Source organism: Leucoraja erinacea, chromosome 13 (assembly GCF_028641065.1).
Source record: "Leucoraja erinacea ecotype New England chromosome 13, Leri_hhj_1, whole genome shotgun sequence".
In the NCBI taxonomy this organism is placed as follows: domain Eukaryota; kingdom Metazoa; phylum Chordata; class Chondrichthyes; order Rajiformes; family Rajidae; genus Leucoraja; species Leucoraja erinaceus.
Window position 1 is genome coordinate 14,992,717 of NC_073389.1, and position 23,921 is coordinate 15,016,637.

At 42.5% G+C, this 23,921-nt stretch overlaps 1 protein-coding gene across 12 annotated transcripts in view; it reads left to right on the forward strand.

The window, feature by feature from the left end:
- dmd (dystrophin) overlaps nt 1–23,921 on the forward strand; it is a 1,582,845-nt gene that overhangs the window by 1,310,097 nt on the left and 248,827 nt on the right. For all 12 annotated transcript variants that reach the window (XM_055644518.1, XM_055644513.1, XM_055644515.1 and 9 more), the window contains one exon: nt 12,427–12,616. In XM_055644518.1, the coding sequence (XP_055500493.1) occupies nt 12,427–12,616 (190 nt within the window). The remainder of the gene's footprint in view (nt 1–12,426; nt 12,617–23,921) is intronic.

The following is a 23,921-nucleotide window of genomic DNA, read 5'->3' on the forward strand; positions in this document are numbered from 1 at the left end:
CGGTGGTCTGACCAGCGACGTATACAGTCCACATCCCAACTCCTGCACTCCATGCCCTGAGCGATGATGGCAACCCAGCAATCTGCCCTTTTCAGCATTCTGTCCACCGATGTCACCATTTTCAGGGAACTCTTCCGCTCTTCCCTGGCCCCAGCGGGATGCTCCTTTACACCTTCCATCTATAGTCTTCTCATGTTGATGCCTCTTATCTCACACTTTCTGTCTTTTGCTTTCCTCCAACCATCTGTCAATGGAAAACCCTCCTCACCTGTATCCACCTTTAATTTGCCAAGCTTTTTGACACCCTCACCTCTCCTCCAGCATCTCCCCCTACTACAATCAGTATGCAGAATAGTCCCAACCCGAAACATCACTTATCCATCATCTCCAGAGATGCTGTCGAATACGCTCAGTTGTTCCGGCACTTTGTGTCTCTTTAAATGTACCTGTTCCCCTCGGTTTCTTTGTTCTATTACACTCTCCAAGGTTCTGCATTTATTGATTCAATCCGGGCCTGGTTGATCTTACCAGACGCCTCACATCTGTCTGAGTTAAATTCTATCTGCCATTCCCCAGTTAATATTGTCATCTTAGATAATGTTCACTGTCCACTACCCAATTTTAGTGCCATCCAGAATCTTACTAACCATGTTAACAACATTATCATCTAAATCATTAATATAGATGGCAAAGAAAATTGGACCCAGCACCGATCTCTGCAGCCCTCCCCTGGTCACAGACCTCCAAACTGAATAGCACCGTTCAGTATCACCCTCTGTCTCCTTCCAGCAAGCCAGTTTTGTATTCACATTGGCTAGTGCTGATGTTCAAAGCGACCTTGGCAGCTTGTACACATATATCCCTGAAGGCCAAAGATGGACACAAAGTACTGGAATAACTCAGCAAGTCAGGCAGCATGTCTGGAGAAAAAGATTCTGAAGGCCAACATGCAAATGCAGCAAATGATTTAGAAATCAAACGGCATTTTAGCCTTTACTTCAGGGAGATTTGAATACAGGAGTTAGGAAAAGTCGTTGCAATTATACGGTCCCTTGGTGAGACCACAGTAGAACACTGTGTACAGTTTTGTTCTTGTGGCTGAATACAACCTAAGAGTGTTGCGAAGATGAGTTTGCGATGTGAGGAGAGTTAGAAACAGTGGAATTTTATTATCTAGCGCTTAGATCGATGACAAGAGATCTCGTCAAAACAAACATAATTTCTCAAGGGGTTGACAGGTGCGACAAATGAGCGGATATGGGAACACAGCTAGAAAATGGCATTGAGGAAGAAGATCAGCTACGTGAGCACATGGCGAAGCAGGCTTGAAGGTTAAATTAATTAATACTTTACTGTCATATGTGACAAGTCACAGTGAAATTCTTTGCTTGCATACCCAAGGTATGCAAATAATTGCCACATAAAGGGCACTTACAAAGTTACAAAGAATGCGCCAGGTCCCCCCTTTCTTCCATACCCAATCCATCTGCTCTCCCCCCCCTCCCCCCCCCATTGCTCTCCTCCCCCCTCCCCCCCTTCTCCCCCCCTCAAATTACCCCCCCCCCCCGTGTCTCTCCCCCCCCCCCCCTCTTTCTCTTCCCTCCAATCCTCCCCCCTCTCCCCATCTGCTCTCCCCCCTCCTCCTCCCCCCCCCATCTGCTCTCCCTCTCCCCCCCCCCTCCCCCATCCCCCCCCTCTCCCCGTCCCCCCCCCCCCCCCATCTGCTCTCTCCCCCCCCCCCCATCTGCTCTCTCCCCCCCCCCATCTCTGCTCTCCCCCCCCCCCCCCCCTCTCTCTCTCTCCCCCCCTCCCCCCATCTGCTCTCTCCCCTCCCCTCATGGTGGTCCCTCCGTGCCGGGTCCTTCATTGTTCTCCCTCCTCCATCACAACGGTTGGCTGGCCAACTGCTATTTCCTTTGTTCTTCTACTCATGACCTGTTTGGCCTAAATAAATAACTCTGGTTAAAACCAAATGTTTTTTGCTTGTGCAGGCATCAGTTGAGAAAAGAGACATAATTGAATTAATTGCTCGGAATCCTGTTCTTACGATTTATTTTCATCGGATTGTGATAATTAGGGTCAACATGTCATGGAGGAAAGTAAATTCTGCGATAGTTTCATGCAGAACAAAAATAGCTTTAAAGTGTTAAAAGTCATCAGAAATTATTTTGGCATCTCATAAACAATAAATTAAAAGTAGCAGAGTCCAATTAATTCTCAAATCATTCCACTTCCAATTATTCACCAGGCTCTCCAACTTTCCTGATTTGGGACTACATCTCATTTCCTCTTCCCCTGAAGCCGATAGCACCTCCTTGAGTTTGTCCTCCACCAGTCATGCAATCAAAAGCACCATACCGTTTCTTTATGCTCCAAACTTCCTCAATGGAAGTTCTCCCAGCACATATAAAATGAATAATCCTCTTTGTCGAAAGTATCACAAATGTGATCAATAGTCAACTGTGTTTTTTTTGTCACATATGCAACTGCACAGAGTAATTCTTTTTGCATACATTACACCATTGCCACCATTTTTGGCGCCATCACCAAAGTCTGGTCAGCCCATGTGGCCATCTTTGTGTCCCAGAGCTGCCTCCTGCAGCCGATCCTGAAGGCGCTGAAGGCATTACCCCCGTCACCCTCCTCACATTCAACGTCACCAGCTCTCTCCTGGTTACTCCGTCCGATGAACCTTTGGGCGGGTTCCGGTCCCACCAAAACCCGAGCCTTTGGGCAGGTCCAACTGTAGCTTAACATTGTCAAATAACATATTTGACATTTTCACTTATTTTTGGTTTTGAGAAGCGGCGTGCAGATAGGGCCTACAGCCCACCAAGACTGTACCGACTGACGATCACCTACACACTAGTTCTATACTACTCATTCGGAACTCATTTCAAAAGGCAATTAACCTACAAACCTTCCCATTTTTGGAATGTGGGAGAAAACCGGAGGTCACGGGGTCACAGGGAGAATGTTATACTGTAATTTCGTACAGACGGCATCCGCAGGCAGGATGGAACCCGGGCCTCTGGAGCTGTAAGGCAGCAACTCTACCACTGTACCAAACCTTGGAAAGCACCCTTCCACCTATGTGGCTCAATTTGCAAATCTCCAATATGAATTTTGAGGGATGAAATGGAATTTAGAAGGGTGAGAAGGGATCTTATAGAAACATATAACATTCTTGAGGGATTGGACAGGAAAAATGTTCCCCATGTTGGGGGAGTCCAGAACCAGGGGTCACAGTGTAGGACTAAGGAGTAGGCCATTTAGGACTGAGATGAGGAAAAACTTTTTCACCCAGAGAGTTGTGAATCTGTGGAATTCTCTGCCACAGAAGGCAGTGGAGGCCAATTCACTGGATGTTTTCAAGAGATAGTTAGCTATAGCTCTTAGGGCTAATAATAATAATAATAATAACTTTATTTGTTAAGCACCTTAAAAACAACCAAAGCTGACCAAAGTGCTGTACAGAAAAAAGAAAACAAGCAAGACATCATAAAACAGGCAGAACAACAGAACATACAACTAACACGAGGCGCATAAATTACATACAAAAATCCAAACAATAAATTAAAAAACATAAAACACAAGTACAAACAACGCAGCAAAACCAAGCAAATAAAGTTAATAAACAATTCGACACCTCACTGGTCTACAAAGGCCATGGAGAATAGATATGTCTTCAGGAGTGATTTAAAAACAGCTAGAGAAGGGGCCTGTTTAACGTGCAGAGGCAATTCATTCCACAATCTCGGAGCCGACACAGCAAAGGCACGGTCCCCTCTGAGCTTCAAGGAATCAAGGGATATGGGGAGAAAGCAGGAATGGGGTACTGATTCTGGATGATCAGCCGTGATCATATTGAATGCTGGTGTTGGCCGATTGGCCTACTCCTGCACCAATTTTATATGTTTCTATGACATATTTCTCAGCTGCTGTTATCGAGCAGTTATTGCCAACTGCTATGTCCTCTTCAAACACACAAAACATTGACTGTGCAATCACTCATTAAAACCATTCCCTTATTTATGTTCAAATGTAAGCAAATGCATTTTAATGTCTGCACCTATTTACAATGTTGCAAACTGAATTCTGCTGTGCACGTTACTGTTTTCTTCAATGGCCAAGTGAAAAAAAAAACTTCTCAAGTCGATTCTCAGAGATCAATATCAAACCAAACAAAATTGGATATTAACAGCCTCGGGGCAAATACCTTGCACAAATATCGCTGCTCACATAAATATAGCTGACTCTAATTTAGTCTATATTATGTAGCCAACTGAAATTAAATTGCCTAATTGGCAATCAGTCCGAGTATGAAAATAATATCACAGCAGGCCCATTCAGTGAGTATATCTGGATATTCTCTCCCTTTATTAGATGGAAGCAGGAAGTGGAAATTGTGAATGATTACACAGACCTACACTATCTGCCCCGCATATTATGGCGATCTACAGTGACTGCAACACTTGAATCTTTGCTCAGGAATTAAATATATGCTCAGGTTCCATTGCCTGTAATCACAGGGGAAATAGTAGCAATAACAGCCTAAATTTGCTTTAATAATTTGAGGCAATCTTTGTGGGTGCTCCAGTAAAAATACTGGGAGTAGCTGACTCGCATCTTGACATCATTATGCGTGGCGAGCAGAGCTGTGGAGGTTCAGCTTCATTCAATGTATTGACGACAGTAAACAATGAATGATGTGGTTTTACCCGCAAACCTGACATTTTCTACCCTCAAGAACACTTCACCATTTCAATATTGCCAGAAAAAACAAAGGATTATCTTGAAGCTTCTTCAGGGGAAGGATAAATTACAATGTTTGTTTCCACTTTAAGTCCTTGTGCACTTTGTAAATGTAAATTTTGAGTGAATGTTTTCAAGGAAATGATACTCTTCCACTTTCTACAGCTTACTGTCAGCATCAAGTGATTCACAACACAGGTATAAAACAACCAGAATGCGAATAAAGCTCCTGCAATATTACCTCAACAATGTGAATTGATCACAGCGACAGTCACAGTGACGCAGCTGGTAAAGCCGCCGCCTCAGAGCACCAGGGAGCTCAGTTTGATCCCAACTTCAGGTGCCGTCTGGGTGCAGTTTGCGTCTTCTCCCTGTGACTGCGTGGGTTAACTCCCGGTACTCGGGTTTCCAGCCACATCGGAAATTCATGATTCGTAGGTTAATTTTAGTTTAGAGATACAGCGTAGAAACCGGCCCTTTGTCCCACCGAGTCAGTGATCCCCACACATTAACACTGCCCTACACCCACTGGGGACAATTTTACACATACAGCAAGCCAATTAACCTACAAACCCGTACGTCTTTGGAGTGTGGGAGAAAACCGAAGATCTCGGAGAAAACCCACGTGGTCATGGGGAGAAGTTACAAACTCCGTACACACAGCACCCGTAGTCGGGATCGAACCTGGGTCTCCGGCGCTGGAAGGCAGCAACTCTATCGCTGCGCCACCGTGCTGCCCATTTGAGCTCTGTAAGTTGGCCCTTTTAGGTAGAGAGTGGATGCAACACTGGGATAACGTAGAGCTAGAGTGAACAGCTGATCGATTGTCGGTGTGGACACTGCCGTCCATAGCGACAATCGGTCTGATAAGAGAGAAGGAGAGAAACGTAAAGCCAAAGATGGGGGCGGGGAGGGAGGGTGTTTCTTGATGTAATTTTGTCCACAAACATAATGGAAGAATAGTTTGCATACGTTTGTCAGGTTTTCCATTCAATCATTATCTCAAAGTCATTCTTCCACTGTGATTTGTAAGAATTTGCGTTCACTGACATTACAGCGGAGACAAAAAACAGTTGGTTTGAAAGCAATGGGATGTTTCAAGGTCACAAAAGGGGAAGTTCTTTATTTTTTCAGAGAAAATTATTGCAGCAGAGCAGAAGCTGCTCCGAGGAGATTGTGGGTTGCAGGGAATATGTTGTACCGTGCAATATTTCTGGAATCTGTCCATGGTGAGAATTTAATGTGTTATTTCCATCATGTACAGTTCATAAACTTTTGAAATGATGGCAGTACACGAAATATAACAATTGAACAAAGTTCATTTAAGGTGAAACAGGGTGAGCTCATGCACATGAAAGGAAGGAAATAAAATGTGAATGTTATCTGAAGACAGGTGGGAGGTTGCCTGTTTGGATTATAAATGCCATTTTAGTGCAGTTGTGCAAAGCACCTCTACCGTCGATTCTAAAGAACGAAGATGGACACAAAAAGCTGGAGTAAACTCAGCGGGACAGGCAGCATTTCTGGAGAGAAGGAATGGGTTATGTTTCAGGTCGAGACCCTTCTTCAGAACTGTTGGTTCATAAAAACATAGAAAATAGGTGCAGGAGGAGGCCATTCGGCCCTTCGAGCCAGCACCGCAATGTAATGTTCAATGAAAACACAAGAAACTACAGACGCTGGTGTCTTAAGCAAAACAAAAAGTGCTGAAGGAATTCAGTGGATCAGGCAGCTTCTATGGAGGGAATAGACACAACATTTCAGGTTGAAAACCAAACGTCATCTGTCCATTCTCTCCACAGATTTTACCTGACCTGTTGAGTTCCTCCAGCCCTTAATGTTTCGCTTAATGTTGAAGTAACGTTATGTATTTCTGTCCATCACACAAGGCACTGCACATTTTTAATCTCCCTGTCTAATATTCAAACATAATCCTTTGAAATTGTGTCATCTATCTGTGAAATCATTACAAGCATGAAAAGAAAAAAAATTACAAGTTTAGTATAAATCACATAAATCTGTAGTGGAGATCTGGTGTTTGTCATTTTATTTTGTTATTTCATTTGAGCTTATCTAGGTTTCCTTTAAATATATCCGTGCTTTTTGTATATTTTCAGTGTTGTGTCATAAGTAGTAGATGTCTCTTTGTTTAGTTACTTTATTGTCACGTGTACCGAGGTACAGTGAAAAGCTTTGGATGAGCGCTAACCAGTCAGCAGAAAGACAATACACGATTACAATCGAGCGATTCACAGTGTAGATAAATGATTAAGGGAATAACGTGAATAATGTTTAGTGCTTAGCAACAGTGAGCATAAAAATCTTTCAAAGTCCAGTATTTTAGACCTCACAATTGAACAATGGGTCGCATAAATGATTGATGCATTGCTTGTGAATAATATGAGAACACAGTCACATATTACTATTTAAAATGTTGTTCCCTTTTGAGTGGAATCTTTATTCATTTGATTTATTCTGTCTCAAATAACAGGAGACTGGTTTCACCAAAGTATTTTCTGTGGTACATTCAGAACCCATCATTAAACTACCACAATGAAAAAATAACATTAAAATCATTATAGAGGACTGCAGAAATCTTTTAATTTCAACCTTCTCCTCATTCTGCTCCACATTGCAAACTGCTAAAGTGGTTCCAGTCTGTTTATTCACTTGTCCACAGTAGTCTCCACTGTGAGATAAATAATGGTGACAGCACTTAACTCAGAATGCATGTCTGTCTGTATGTGAGTTTCTCTGTATTCCATTAGTTTTAGCACAAGCTGATTTGTAGCAAAAAGGGACTGCAGAGCCCAATTTGCATTATAAATGCATTCAATGCAAACTGACAAACAGGGGTAGTTAGTGTTAAGGGCTGTCCCACTGCAGCGACCTAATCTGCGAGTTTAGAAGAGTTTGCTCTCGATTCAAACTCGCAGCATGGTCGACACGAGGTCCTAAGAGGTCCTATGAGGTCACTGGAACTCTCCTTCATGCTCGAGGGAAGTTCCCGAATACTCGCGGCCTTTGGTCGAGGAACATTTTTCAGCATGTTGAAAAATTTTCCGGGAGTAAAAATTGGTCAGCATGGTTCTTTGAGCTCATAGTATAGTGGGGTCGCTATGTAGTTACAGGCAGTCGAGGGCAGCCGTAGGCAATCTCCTTCGCTGACCAGGCATTTTAATTGGCTCATTGGAGATTTCAGGACAAAGGAAAACCGACCGGTCATGTAAAATGGCCTCTAAACTTTATTAAAAGTTGTCTGGCTTCTTAAAAGTGTCTCCACTCCTTTCCCACCTTATTCCCCCCCCCCCCTTCTCTCCCCCTCCCCTTCTCTCCCCCCCCCCCCTCTCCCCCCCCCCCCCCCCCCCCACCCCCCTCCGTGCTCTCTAAAGGACTTACCGTACACTGTGCCAGCCGTCTTTTACCTTCCTGTTCAAAGCGGGTGTGAATTTCAGACAGCGCTCCCCCGCTTTCCCTGGCCCCCAACTTTGCGGTGTGTGAGCGTGTGCGCGCGCGGTCAGTCAGTCGATCCAGCTGGCGGTTTCATCGCTGACAGTCGATCGAGCTTGAGGTTTTCCAGGCAAGTGCCCTCGAGCTTGAAGGTCGAAGACAGTCGCTGTAAAGTCGAGTCAGTGGGACAGGCCCTTTATGCTTCATTTTAAGAGTGTATCTACTGTATTAACTGCATAGATGTCAAGGGGCTTGTTCAGATCTTTGGTTGTGATGTTGAATAATAGTAATAATAATAATAATACACTTTATTGCCATTGTAAACACAAACAACAAAATTTCAGGCGCACTGCCCGAGCGGAACTCCAACGTATCAGATAAATAATAACAAATAACAAAAACGGCAAGAAGACGTCGTCAAGTCAGAATGTGCAATATTCACAGTATGGTATTGTGGCAGTACAAAATATTAGCCCGTGTCATATAATGGGACATTGGTGCCATACAATGGGACATTGGAGCAGAATTAGGCCATTTTGCCCATCGAGTCATCTCCATCATTCGATTATGGCTAATCTATTTCCCCTTCTCAACCTCATTCTCCTGCGGTTTCCCCATAACCTTGGATTCCCTTAACAATCAACCTCCACTTAAAAAATATCCAATGATTGGAGTGTGGGAGAAAACTGAAGATCTCGGAGAAAACCCACGCGGTCATGGGGGAGAAGTTACGCACAGCACCCGTAGTCGGGATCGAACCCGGGTCTCCGGCGCTGGAAGGCCGCAACTCTACCGCTGTGCCACTGTGCTGCCCATTTGGGCTCTGTAAAGTTGGCCCTTTTATGTAGGGAGTGGATGCAACACTGGGATAGCGTAGAGCTAGAGTGAACAGCTGATCGAATGTCGGTGTGGACACTGCCGTCCATAGCGACAATCAGTCTGATTAGAGAGAAGGAAGAAACGTTATGCCAAAGATGGGGGCGGGGAGGGAGGGTGTTTCTTGATGTAATTTTGTCCACAAACATAATGGAAGAATGGTTTGCATACGTTTGTCAGGTTTTCCATTCAATCATCATCTCAAAGTCATTCTTGCACTGTGATTTGTGAGAATTTGAGTTCCCTTACATTACAGCGGAGACAAAAAACAAAGTTGGTTTGAAACCAATGGGTTGTTTCAAGGTCACAAAAGGAGAAGTTGACTTGGCTTCCACAGCCGTCTGTGGCGATGAATTTCATAGATTCACCATCCTATGGCTAAATAAATTCTTCATCATCTCTGTACTGAAGGTGTGTCCTTTTATTCTGAGCTTGTGTACTCGGACCTCCCACTACTGGAAACGTCCTCTGCACATCCACTCGATCTAGTCGAGGCATGTAAAATAACAGGAAATTAGATGAGTTTTCCTGTGGGAAAATGTGAACATTACTTCCAAAGGAACGCATCTCAAAGATGCTCCAGGTTAATCACCCATTGCTTAATTCAATGATTATTGACATCCATCTGACAGCAACATGTCTCTGGTGTTGGCAAAATCAATACCCTCAAGTCCCACCAAGGATATGGAATCATAAGGAAGTAATTCAGCAGGCCAGGCAGCAACTGTGGGGGAAATTGATGATGACTTTTTGAATCAAGATCCTTTTTGGAAACAACAGGTGAAAATGCTAAACTTGTTTGCTGGTAAATCAAATTTCAGGCAGGAATCAATTGCAAAGAAAACCTTAATTGGAGAATGTCATACCTTACTCAAAGTAAAGCAGAAAATGTTGGAAACATTCAGCAAGCCAGACAGCATTTGTGGAAAGAGAAGACAATGTGCTGTTTCAAACCCAGAACGTTCTCTTTCCATAGATGTTGCCTGACCAGCTGAGTGAATCCAGTATTATAATTTCAGATTTCCAGCATCTGCAGTTTTATTTATATTTCAAATCCTTTCCTAACCTTTTTTAAACAAGACAAGACTGAACTTGACTCTGGCCATATTGGGGCAGCAATGGTGGTGCAGCGGTAGAGTTGCTGCCTTACAGTGCCGGAGACCCGGGTTCAATCCTGACTACGGGTGCTGTCTGTACAGAGTTTGTACGTTCTCCCTATGACAGCGTGGGTTTCCCCGGGTGCTCCGATTTCCTCCCATCCTCCAAAGACGTACAGGTTTATAGGTTAATTGGCTTCAGTAAAAATTATAAATTGTCCCAAGTGTGCAGGATAGTGCTCGTGTGCAGGGATCGCTGATTGGTGCCGACTCGGTGGGCCAAAGGGCCTGTTTCCCCATTGTATCTCCAAACTAAACTACCTGTATTGGCCAGAATTTTCCAACCAACAGAAAGGATTTTATATTTTGAGATTAAAATGGGAATTAGCACTGACAATATTAACTTTTGGCTAAATATTTCTGTAATAAAAGAGTGTTCGTGTCACAATTTGAATCATCATTGCTGTTGATAATTGAATTGAATTAATTTCACATCACTTCACAAAAGCAAACAGAAAGAAAATGGACGATGTAATCGCTACACAGAAGTCTTATTCACTGATATTATCTGCAAGTTTTAAAGTCTGCTGCATTGTCCTTTTACATTTGTAAAGAGCGTTACCTTATTTCCAGCTCCCACTGATATAATAAAGGAATAGTCTGTCCCTTATGCCTCTGGGATTCTTAGTAAACTTGCTGCCTCTAGTTCTGACTGTGTCAGTGCTTACCGGCAGCACAGAGCAGCCTATAATCCTGGAAACTGGATGTCGCTGTTCTTTTCACATTAGCAGCAGGAGTTTCCCCAGCACACTGTCCCTCCGACAGCTGTACCTAGAGTTATGGTTGAAACATTGCTTGATCGTACAAAATGAATTTCCATTGCACTTTCAGGCTAGTCGTGCTGGTTCTGAAGAAACTTCTGGCCCCTCTTGTGCACAGAGTGATTGAAATATATTTGTTGGGCTTTTCACACATACAATTCAGATGTTTTTAATCAGTGTGCAGACTGATTGAATGATAATAAACAATGCAGATTGAAGGTTGGTTGCCTCTCATATTCCACTGGAAGGTTGCCTATGTATAATTAGCTGGAACTCATTGTACATCATCTTAAAATGTGAGAAATCCCATTTAACTAAACAGAAAAGTTTGTGTGATGGCAAATTCCCATGATATTTGAATTTGTGACAATTACTATGGATGGGAAGGGAAGGTTATGGTCTGAGCGCAGGTATATGGGACTAGGGGAGATTATGTGTTCGGCACGGACTAGAAGGGTCAAGATGGCCTGTTTCCGTGCTGTAATTGTTATATGGTTATTATTATATGGTTAAAAGCACAGAAATAATTTATTTCATGATCTCATTGTTTTGATTGTTTCAATCAATCTGTTTATTTCAACTGAATATTTTGCACAAAGACATTTTGCATAATTCTCCTTGTACATCCAAATGCACCAATTACTGAAGAAATCTTCATTTATTTTTCACTTTCAAACCAGGATTTCCAAACTTGTTATCAAATATTTTTGTGTCACAGTTGCTGCCTGACCCTCTGAGTCTATCCAGCACTTTGTGTTTTAGAAATAACTCATCCCGAATGATAATCTTGGACTTTTGTTAAAGTTATCAAGTGGGTCAAAGACAGTTGTGTATAAAACAACCTTTTGAATGTCGTCAAGACAAGAGTCAAGAGAGTTTATTGTCATGTGTCCCAGATAGGATAATGAAATTCTTGCTTACTGCAGCACAACAGAATATTGTAGGCATAAATACCGAACAGATCAGTGTGTCTATATACTATAGACCATATATATATACACATAAATAAACAGATAAAGTGCAATAGACTGTTATAGTTCAGAGTTTGTTTGAAGTTGTGTTTAATAGTCTGATGGCTGTGGGGAAGAAGTCCCCATAGCCATCAGTGTGTGTCCAGTCACCTTCAGAATTGCATGAGATTCTGAGGCGTAGCCCCGAAGTCATGCACTCCGCACAGATTTTTCTACATATCTTAATAATGTGATGTATAATAACTTCCAAATGCTTAAACCTAATTAACGGACTAATATGGGTTAAGTTTGTGTGATGGCAAATTCCCATGATATTTGAATTTGTGACAATTACTAGCTCATTCTTCTAATCCTCCGTTTAAGGTGTTAGTTCATAATTGGACACAAAGGCAGTATTTGTGAAATTGCTACGCTAATGACGGTTACTAATGTGTGTGAAAATCAATGGTTCCACAGGGCCAGTGAGAGGGAGACTGCGGTGGAAGCGGCGCTCAGATTGCTGCAGCAGTACTACCTGGATTTGGACAAATTCCGGGCCTGGCTCACAGAAGCAGAGACCACTGCCAATGTCTTGCAGGATGCCACCTATAAAGAGAGGCTGTTGGACAACACCCAGCTGGTTCAGGAGCTGACAAAACAATGGCAGGTACATGTGGTGGAGTTTTTTTTATTTTCCAGTGTATTCGTATAATAATCATTGTCCATGTTAAACAACCCCATCATTGGCAGAGCTTGAATGGGGTTTTGTCATTAAGATCAGCATTGTTTCACTGAATTTATCTTTACTTAATAACAAAAAGTATCACACAGAGTGCATACCGTTTTTAAACCTTGATAAGCTGTGGGAATCTTTATTTGGCCAACCCATATTTGAGCCCCATCTCTGAGGAAGGATCTGCTGGCTTACAAGAATGTTTACAAGAATGATTCCAGGAATGAGTGGGTTAGCATATGATAATCGTTTGACAGCACTAGGCCTCTACCTGCTGTAGTTTAGAAGGTCGAGGGGGGACTTCATTGAAACTTACAGAATAATGAAAAGCATAGATAGAGTGGATGTGGAAAGGGTGTTTCCACTGGTGGGAGAGTCCAGGACTAGAGGACAAAACCTCAGAATTAAAGGGTGCTCTTTTGGAAAGGAGGTGAGTCAGAACCTTTTTAGTCAGAGGGTAGTTGATCTGTGGAACTAATTGCCACAGAGGGCTGTGGAGGCCAAGTCAGTAGATATTTTTAAGGCAGAGATAGACAAATTCTTGATTAGAATGATTGTCGGGAGAAGGCAGGAAAATGGGACTAGGAGGCGGAGATCAGCCGTGATTGAATGGTGGAGTAAACTCGATGGGCCGAATGGCCTAATTCTATAACTTGTGACCCCAGGCTCTCTCAAATGAATTAAACTTTTTTTTAAATATTGAAAACGATGAGAAAGCTGATATGATTCGGTTGTGTGAAAGGGCCATGCATTGTACCGCAAGTTGCTGACTTTTTATTATGAAGCCACAGAAGCACTTTGTTAAGGGAACTGCTGAATCCCTGGATTTAAAATTAATGGTGTTATTTACCTGAACAATAATGTGAGGTTAAATCAGGCCCAGAAGCAGATATTTAATCAGTTAATTATAGCAATACCTCTGCATGCTGTTTTCTGGGAATGCCAGCTGCAAAAAGAAAAATTGGTTAATACTGGGAGCAATTCCATGACAAATGAACTCTTAAAACTGCGTCCCACGCACTCAAACATACTTATCCAAAATGAGATGTAATTCAATTCCTGTAACGATGGGTCGAGTAGCAATTTCCAAACAAATCTCAAATTCTAAAGACTTTTTGTCATTTTCTGAGAACTACCGATCAAATCCACGATAAATTGTTGTGAAAATTAAGTTTGTGCTGCACAGATTGCAAGAGGTGTCATCTTTCATAAATTAATACAGTGCTGTTGGAACCTCTGATGATGTGTTCTCTGCTGACATGCATCTTATCTCCAGTTTTTGCTTAGCGGTATAGAGACAATTAAATAATGGACCATAGTGCGTAGCTCCAGCAAGTTTCAAGAACTGAAGAGATAAAGAAATAAATTAAGAAATATTGATTAATGACTCGAATGTAGACACAAAATGCTGGAGTAACTCAGCGGGACAGGCAGCATCTCTGGAGAGAAGGAATGGGTGACGTTTTGGGTCGAGACCTTTCTTCGACCCAAAACATCACCCAGAGATGCTGCTGCCTGTCCCGCTGAGTTCCCTCAGCAGTTTGTGTCTACCTTTGATTCAAACCAGCATCTGCAGTTATTCCCTACACATTGATTAATGACTCGGCAAGCTCAAGTTTTAAATAAAGAAGAATGGAGAAGTGGGAAGGAATGCGAGCTTCAAGCTCTGACAAGAACAAAGAAACTTGTGAATTCAGATGCAAATCTAAAGAGCTCTTGATCACAGCAGCAATCAGAAAGAACGAGAGATAAGCAATTCTGAAAGTTGGAGAAAAATCATAGATATGGGCAGATGAAAAATTTAATAATTTTTAATATCCAGACTTAATTCCTGATAATACAAAAAGACAAATTGGGAAGTCTCCGGTATCATTGAATGGTGAAAAGTGTTGAAGGGAAGAGGGTACTTTGGCACGAAAGAGCTAAGGGAGGAATGTAGTTATGCTATTTATTGTAGAGTTTTTAATTTAAGTTTTTAGTGAAAGAGCATGGAAACAGGTCTTTCGGCCCAACGAGTCCATGTCGACCATCGATCACCTGTTCATACTAGTTCTATCTTATTTCACTTTCACTCTCACTCCCTGCACACTGGGGACAATTTATGGAGGGCGGTAAAACTATAAACCCGCACGTCTTTAGTTAGTTTTGTTTATTGTCACGTGTACCGAGGTATAGTGAAAAGCTTTTTGTTGCGTGCTAACAGTTAGCGGAAATACATCTTTGGGATGCGAGAGGAAACTGAAGCACCCGGAGGAAATTTACATAGTCACAGGGAGAACATGCAAACCTCACACAGACAGCACTCATCATTAGTACCGAATCCTGGCCTCTGGCCTGTGAGGCGCTGCACCACCATAGTTATGTCTATGGCAACAACCAATTTCACTAAGTTTATTTAACAATTGAAACAAGTTTATTCATGGATAACCCCTTGAGATGGACAGCCATCTCGTTTTCGAGGGGGTCCAACATAGAACATACAGCACAAGACATAACATACATAGAGGCTCTCATTGACCCACCTACCCACACACCAATCAAAGTCAAAGAAAGAGTTTATTGCTTCCATGTATAAGTGTCAAGTTTTTGAAGCTCTGAAAGAAATATTTTCTATGCCTCGATGAAAAGTCTGAAACATATGCAGGGATTTAATAATTTCAATCGTGGAGGGCTGTCAAGGCATAATCTGAGGGTGTGGATGTGGATGGATATGAATGAACTGAGAGGGGCACAATCAGAAAAAGATAGAAGTGTTTGGATGATGAATGGAGCTGATTTTTTTCATTACTGGGATTTAATTGCAAGTTGGGTCAGCATTGGGAACTAAATATATCATCCTGTAGAACCTTCAAGAAAAATTGTAAACTGGAGAATAGCCTTTGCAATTTGGATAATATCACATCGTTGATGAAAGAAGAGCCTTGTATCCTGGACATCATTTAAATTAGGTACAGGAACAGGACACAATTGTCAAAAGCTGAATAATAGTAATGAGAAAAATAATGACTCTAAGGTATTGTACTAATACTTCAAGCGGACTCCCACTGAAGACTAACAAATTCCCAGAACCAGATGGTTGTCATCCCAAAGTTTGAAAGGAAAAATGAGAGAATAGTGCTTAGTTTTGTTTAGACATATAGCATGGAAACAGGCCCTTTGTTCCACCGAGTGCACACCACCAGCGATCCTCGCAGACTAACACTATCCTACATGCACTAGGAACAATTTACAAGTATACCAAGCAAATTAGCCTACAAACCTGTACGTCTTTGGCGTGTGAGAGGAAACTCACACAGGCTCCCGGAGAAAACCCACGCAGGCCACGGCGAGAACGTACAAACTCCATACAGACAAGCACCCATTGTCAGGATTGAACCCGGGACACTGACGCTGAAAGGGAGCATCTCTACCACCCAGGACAGAAAGGTCAGTATGGGAATAGGAGGAGGAGTTAAAGTATTTACCAACTGGGAGATTACGTAGGCATGGGCCGCCTGTATTGAGGTTGCTTATTGTGCCTGCTGAAGGCATTGTGATAAAACATTAATTACGGACGAATAGCAGTTGCTGGGGTTATGGAATTTAAGATAATTTACTGACTTATCTAAATAATTGGCTGAGTGGCAGCACAAGGAGAGTAGACATAAGGGGTAAATACTCCGTGTGACAAGGTGTAACTGGTGAGGTCTCGAAAGGATCTCTGAGGACCGCAACTAATTATGCCGTTTATAAAGGAATTAAAAAACGGGATAAAAAGCCAAGTTTACTAATGAGATAGAGGTTAATGACTTTGTAAACATTCTCAGATGAATGTTTTAAATTACAATAGGCTTAATTATTTGAACAAGATGGCAGCAAAGAAATTTAAGACTGAGGTTATCCCTTTCAGACCTAAAATAGATAAAACCATGTACTTTCTCAGTGCTGAAAAAAAGACCAGAGACACAAAGGTACGTCGATCAATGCAATACCATAGATAATTGCAGAACATAATTATAAAGAGATGGAAGAAGGGTCTCGACACAAACCGTCACCTATTCCTTCTCTCCAGAGAATAGCAGAATTAAGCCATTTGGCCCATCAAACCTGCTCCGCCATTCATTCATGGCAGATTCTACTAATCAAGAGTCTATCTATCTCTGCCTTAAATATATCCACTGACTTGGCCTCCGCAACCTTCTGTGGCAATGAATTCCACAGATTCACCACTTCCTGACTAAAGAAATTCCTCCTCATCTCCTTCCAAAAAGAACGTCCTTTAATTCTGAGGCTATGACCTCTAGTCCTAGACTCTCCCACGAGTGAAAACATCCTCTCCGCACCCACTCTATCCAAGCCTTTCACTATTCTGCACTTTTCAATAGGTCCCCCCTCATTCTTCTAAACTCCAGCGAGTACAGGCCCAGTGCCGTCACAAGCTCTTTGTTTAAACTTTTCCCGATTTTCTGGGTTTGCCTCCAAATCTTTTTTACCCATGCGACTCATTCATTGTACAAGACTGCACCCTCATCATTTCAATGTGTATCTTCAGTCCACTGAACTCCAAGCTTTGGACTGATCTCCAATAACCTCTCTCACTCTCCTACTTTCAGGGTCAAGAATATGCAATCAGATTTCTAATTTCCTTCTCTTACCACCCAGGGTGGCAAACGACCTTTCCAGATGAAGCCGTAATTCACTTGCACCTCCTCCAGTCCAGTGTACTGCAGTCGGTGTTCAGATGTGGTCCCCTCTGCATTGGACAACTCATTTGCATGTTGCATGAGGCATAGCGGAGTTTCCCTTCATCTGCCACTTTAATTAATTTCACTCTCTCTCGGACTATCACCTTGTGTTCTACTCCCTGTCACTGTGAGGTCCAATTTGTAGAGTCATGCAGCACGGATACAGGCACTTTGGTCAAACGTACCCATGCCAACCAAGACACCCCATCTACTCTACTCCCACCTGCCCGCATTTGGCTCACATTGGGCCAATATCCCTCTAAACCTTTCCTATCCATGTGTGTAATAATAATAATAATAAATTTTATTTGTGGGCGCCTTTCAAAAGTCTCAAGGACACCTTACAGAATTTAACAAGAGTAAAAAAACATATAATAGGAGTAAAATAAATAATAAAGACATCACCAATACACAAAGTAAAGACAGAATTCGATCCAAAGACAAAAAAAATCAAAAACACAATGTGAAGAGAGAGCAGCGGCAGCTAAACCACGTCAGCGTACACTCTCCCTTCCGACAGGTGTAAAGATTCACCATCCTCTGACTCAAGAAACTCCTTCTTATCTCCTTTCTTAAGATACGTCCTTTTATTCTGAGGCTGTGGCCTCTGGTCCTAGACTCTCCCACTCGTTGAAACATTCTCCACCTTCTCTCTATCCAGGCCTTTCACTATTCAGTAAGTTTTAATGAGGTGTCCCCTCATCCCTCTAAACAGCAGCAAGTACGGGTCCAGTGCCTTCAAATACTCAGAGAGGTCCTTTGGATGTTAACACTGTATTGAGATATGTTTCCTCTTTGCGTTATAGTTTAAGTACAGATCCTCCTTTACTGTCATAACATCGAAAGTACAATTGATTGAAAGTGTTCGAAACTGTTGGCAGATGAGAGATGAAGCACAGGCAGCCACTGAGGCAATGCGAAGATGTGGGAGAGGATCATGCTTCACACTGTGTCAGCATGTCCGCATTAGCTGGAGATTGTACAACTTCCTTCCTCCTAGAGCCTCAACCTTGCCTCTCTGGCGGCATTCCACAGTACAAATCATCACAGAGTAAATAAAAGTAAAGGGGAAATGGTTAAGAACATTCCCAAGCAGTTAAGCATTGCCAACACATGAATGTGACAAGTACGACTGCATTCTTTTGGATGCTTGGTCAGGTGCAGCTTTCTACTCAGCCTCTGCATTGGGTAATTGAGATTGTGGTGACAGCTACAGGCTTTTGATAACCAGCTGAGAATGTAAAATCCAATGCACTGTGACACTGTGCCACTAGTGGGCTGCCTGTGGAATACCTCGGGCTGCCTCGCTCTTGAAATAAGGCTCGGGAGAGAGGGATCAAAAATTATTGATTACCAAGGTGACTTCGCTTTTGTTTTGTACTCAGCAGCAACAACTTGCAGTGGAATAATCTGCAATTTCCATCCTGCTATGTGACAATGCCAAATGAAAGATGAGGTTTTATTAACCAAGCTCAAACATGTTAGAGAAGAAGTCTCAGTGCGAAATGCACGGTATTGCTATGGATGCTTATTGACTTTTACATCCTGCAGTTATTTCGCCAACTGTGAGGAGACCATTGTGGTCAAGATTTTGACTTAAAATTATTGAAGTTGGCACAAAGGGATCGCCTTCCATTTATTCATTCTAATATACTGCAGCCAGCTGATAAAATATAATCAGCAATATATAAATACCTTGCAGTCTGGATAACAGTTGGTCCATTTGGATAGATTTTTAACTTATTAATTTTATTTATTTAGTAATTTATTACTCGTCCCTAATTCCCTGGGAAGGCACTGCCTGCACCACATCAGTCCTCCTGGAGTAGATAGTCCCACACTGCATCCGATGATGCATCCATTGATGATGACAAATGCCTCCAACAAACTTAAGTATTCTCTTATTGGTTCTATATTTAAGAGAGAGTTAGATAGAGCTCTAGGGGCTAGTGGAATCAAGGGATGTGGGGAGAAGGCAGGCACGGGTTATTGATTTGGGACGATCAACCATGATCACAATGAATGGCGATGCTGGCTCGAAGGGCCGAATGGCCTCCTCCTGCACCTATTTTCTATGTTTGTGTGAGGCATGACTTCAGCCATTGGGATTCTTCCCTCTGAAGCCCATTCTGTTTATTTAGGGCTTGGTTCTTGGTTACTTGGTCCTCCAAAATATTCCAACTGGAATTTAAACTGGAGGTGGAGATGCTTCTCTCAGTTACTCTCACATCATTCCCTGGAAATCAGCACTTTGATCCATGTTTGGACTAAGATTCAGATGTGGTCCATACTAGTCATTGGTGAAATATTTGATCATTTTAAGAAATTGTGATATTGACTAACAACTAATGGATCAAATCAAACTAATTCCATCAAAAATTCCAATCAAGCACACACTCCACTCCATGTAATTGGCCATTTAACAAGTCAGCAGCATACAACTGAGGTATTTTAATGTTTCAAAATGCATCGATGGCTGTCAGAATTTTCAGAAGGAAGCTGGTGTAACCTTTACCCAGTGTAGACCGTTCACAAAAGAATGACAGGTCTGGAATGCAGCATTCTGCAATCCTGATTTGCACTATGCACCGTTTGGAAATCTGAGCAAGATTTTTCATTGTCCCTGTACCTCACCATGCCCATGCCTATAACAATAAACTCGATGACTGAACGCCATTCATTGTGACCATGCACTTGGTTTCTTCTAGGTTCATCCAATCTGCTCTGATTCCAGATAACTGAGGTTAATCCTCGCCCCTCTCCCATCAGGCAAGGTGTGAAAACGCACACTGCCAGGCTCGGACAGTTTCTTCCCAGCTGTTATCAGGCAACTTGAATCACCCTACCTCAACCAGAGAGCAGTGCTGAGCAACTATCTACCTCATTGGTGACCCTCGGGCTATCCTTGATCGGAATTTGCTGTCTTTACCTGGCACTAAACATTATTCCCTTATCATGTGTCTATAGACAGAAAATGGCTCCATTGTAATCATGGATTGTTTTTCCACTGACTGTATATCATGCAATAAAAGCTTTTCACTGTACATCAGTACACGTGACAATAAACTAAACTATAATAAACTAAACTAAGCTACAACTGGTGCACCATGGGTGATCTAAATTCAAAGTCTGGAAGGGGAAAATAGTTCCACAATTTAGTCTTGTGAAAACAAAGATGGTTATTATCATGACATTGCTGGCAGTGCAATCAAAATAAATTCCTTCTCACCCACTGCTTTAGCATAAAGGACCTTCTGAACAACAGAAAGGAAGGTGGCAGTAGGGAGAAGACACTTTCCAATTTATTCTTGTTCTGTTTATTTGTGTGCTATGCCAATCATTTACACTGCACATTAATGCCAGGTCCCAATATAATACTGGATGTGTAGGAAGGAACTGTAGATGCTGGTTTAAATCAAAGATAGACACAAAAAACTAGAGTAACTCAGTGGCACAGGCAGCATCTCTGGAAAGAAGGAATGGGTGATGTTCAGACCACTCAACTTCAGACCATTCAACTTCAGAATACTGCATGACTTCTTCCAGCTAGGCTTGCGGACTCTTCATTACCATTCTGGTAGTCAGGTCTACATTACTTGCTGGTAGTCAGATCTACCTATAAGCATGGCTGACGATCCCAATATAGATTTTGTTGACAAAGAGGAACAATATTTGCAAAAATGCCCATGCATTGTTTGTTAGAGTGGCCCATGGAAATTCCCATATTGGGTACGAGGAGCCTGAAGAAATCTAGCCTTATTGTTTCTGGAATTTGAAGATGGAAAAGTGGGAATGAAAGCATCTCCATTCCCTTACAGCGTTTACTGCATTAGAGACCCGGGTTCGTTCCCAACTACAAGTGCTGTCTGTACGGAGTTTGTACGTTCTCCCTGTGACACGTGGGGATTTTCTCCAAGATCCTCATTGTCCCTAGTGTGTAGGATAGTATTAATGTGCGGGGATCGCTGGTCAGCACAGACTTGGTGGGATGAAGGGCCTGTTTCCATGCTGTATCTTTAAACTAAACTAAATTCTGTGTGAATGTGACGTTGGTTCATTGTCCAAGGAAGAGAATCCAGAGTTGGGATCTGGTGCTCACTTAATGGTTCCCAAACAACCCACTGTCCAGACATTAACAATCTCCTCTGATTCTTCTTGCTTTGGAACCCAGTCAATTGAAACGTTCAACAATAACTCCTTCATCACTACAGATCAAGTTATCTGTGCTAAAGAAAGGCAGAGAATGACCATATAAGTCACATGGACAGTTTGGCCAGAGGAAGACAGCCATTCTGTTTATTCTTTGTTGCTGTAGTGTGATATGTTATGTGGTTTGAAAGGAAATAATGATAACTGGATTGTCATGTAACTCGCCTGGCAGATCCTCAAAAGAATATGTTAATAAAGGATCATGATCAGATTTAGGGGCAGCATGTTTCATCTCCACCAGATCCACATCATAGCCAAAGACCCAGGTTCGATCCTGACCTCGGGTGCTGTATGTGTGGAGTTTGCATGTTCTCACCATGACTGCGTAGCTTTCATCCGGGTGCTCCACTTTTCTCCCATATCCTACAGACGTCTGGTTCGTAGGCTAATTGGCCTCTGTAATTTCCCCCTAGCGTGTAGAGAGTGGATATGATAGTGTGAACGGGCGACCGGTGGTCGCTGAGCCAAATGGCCTGTTTCCATACCGTATCTCAACAAAATAGAGAGAGTACAGAGAAGATTTACTAGAATGTTGCCTGGGTTTCAGCAACTAAGTTACAGAGAAAGGTTGAACAAGTTAGGGCTTTATTCTTTGGAGCGCAGAAGGTTAAGGGGGGACTTGATAGAGGTTTTTAAAATGATGAGAGGGATAGACAGAGTTGATGTGGAAAAGTTTTTCCCACTGAGAGTAGGGAAGATTCAAACAAGGGGACATGACTTGAGAATTAAGGGACTGATGTTTAGGGGTAACATGAGGGGGAACTTCTTTACTCAGAGAGTGGTGGCTGTGTGGAATGAGCTTCCAGTGAAGGTGGTGGAGGCAGGTTCGTTTTTATCATTTAAAAATAAATTGGATAGTTATATGGACAGGAAGGGAATGGAAGGTTACGGTCTGAGCGCAGGTAGCGCATATGGGACTAGGGGAGAATATGTGTTCGGCACGGACTAGAAGGGTCGGGATGGCCTGTTTCCGTGCTGTAATTGTTATATGGTTATATCTTTAAACTAAAAACATCCTTAAGTAGTGTCAGATATTTACGGTCAGAGAGGTCTTCTCCCATGGTGATGAACCCCTGATGCCTTTGAGACATGGGGATAGAAATCTATGGGTCGCAGCCTTTGTTTTTGTGCATTCTTACACGCTAACCCCTTACTGTTATGAAGTTGCTGGGAGGGAGAGGTCATCCTGAAATGTTGCCACTGTCAGATAGGGCTTTCCAGGATTTTGACACTGAAAAAATGTGACGAACATGGTGGGCTTGCTACATGTCCATTCTCCTTGGACTTCTTGGTGGTAGAAATCACAGGTTTGGGAGATACCGAGGATTTTGGTACTGCCGCATACTGCGACCACTATCCAGCATGACGGATGAAGGAGTGGTTAAGTTGGTGGATAGTTTATCGATCTGCCTTGCCCTGGATGGTGTTGAGCTCTGTGAACGTTGATGAAGCTGCATTCATCCAGGCAGTTGGCAAGTATACCTTCACAATCTGAATTTATGCCTTTTCAATAGTGGAAAGACTCTAGGGTGCATCACCTGCCATGGGACATGCACACTTGAGGAGATCAACAACATTGTGGACAAAGCATTCAAACTATTCACCAGCCTGAACATTTATATTTCCATCACCACACACATTGATCAAAGTGTATGGCATTAACAAAATATTTGGTAGCACCTCACGGGGCCCATGACTTCTTCCACCAAGAATCTCAGGTGGATTGTAATTAATTAACCATATAACCATATAACCATATAACAATTACAGCACGGAAACAGGCCATCTCGGCCCTACAAGTCCGTGCCGAACAACTTTTTTTCCTTTAGTCCCACCTGCCTGCACTCATACCATAACCCTCCATTCTCTTCTCATCCATATGCCTATCCAATTTATTTTTAAATGATACCAACGAACCTGCCTCCACCACTTCCACTGGAAGCTCATTCCACACCGCTACCACTCTAATTGGCTGGTATGAGTAATTTTCTGGTCAATGGTGGACCTCATAATGTTGTTGATGGGGACTTGGTGGCAGTATTACTGTGTTTAGATGCTCTCAGTTGAAATAGTGAGGTATTAGAATCAGAAATTGTATCTTGTGCCTGTTCTTGCATCCACTCAATAATTTGATGAGGTCAATTTTAGGCTTCCACCATTGGGAGCCTAAAATAAAAGCACAAGTCCCCGTGCACATGTAAGTTGGATGGCAACCACTGTGTCAGATTTATCCAGTGGAGGAAAGTTACAGTGAACAGAGTAGGTCACGGACAGGGAGTCAGAGGACACGCCGCCGGGAACAAAGG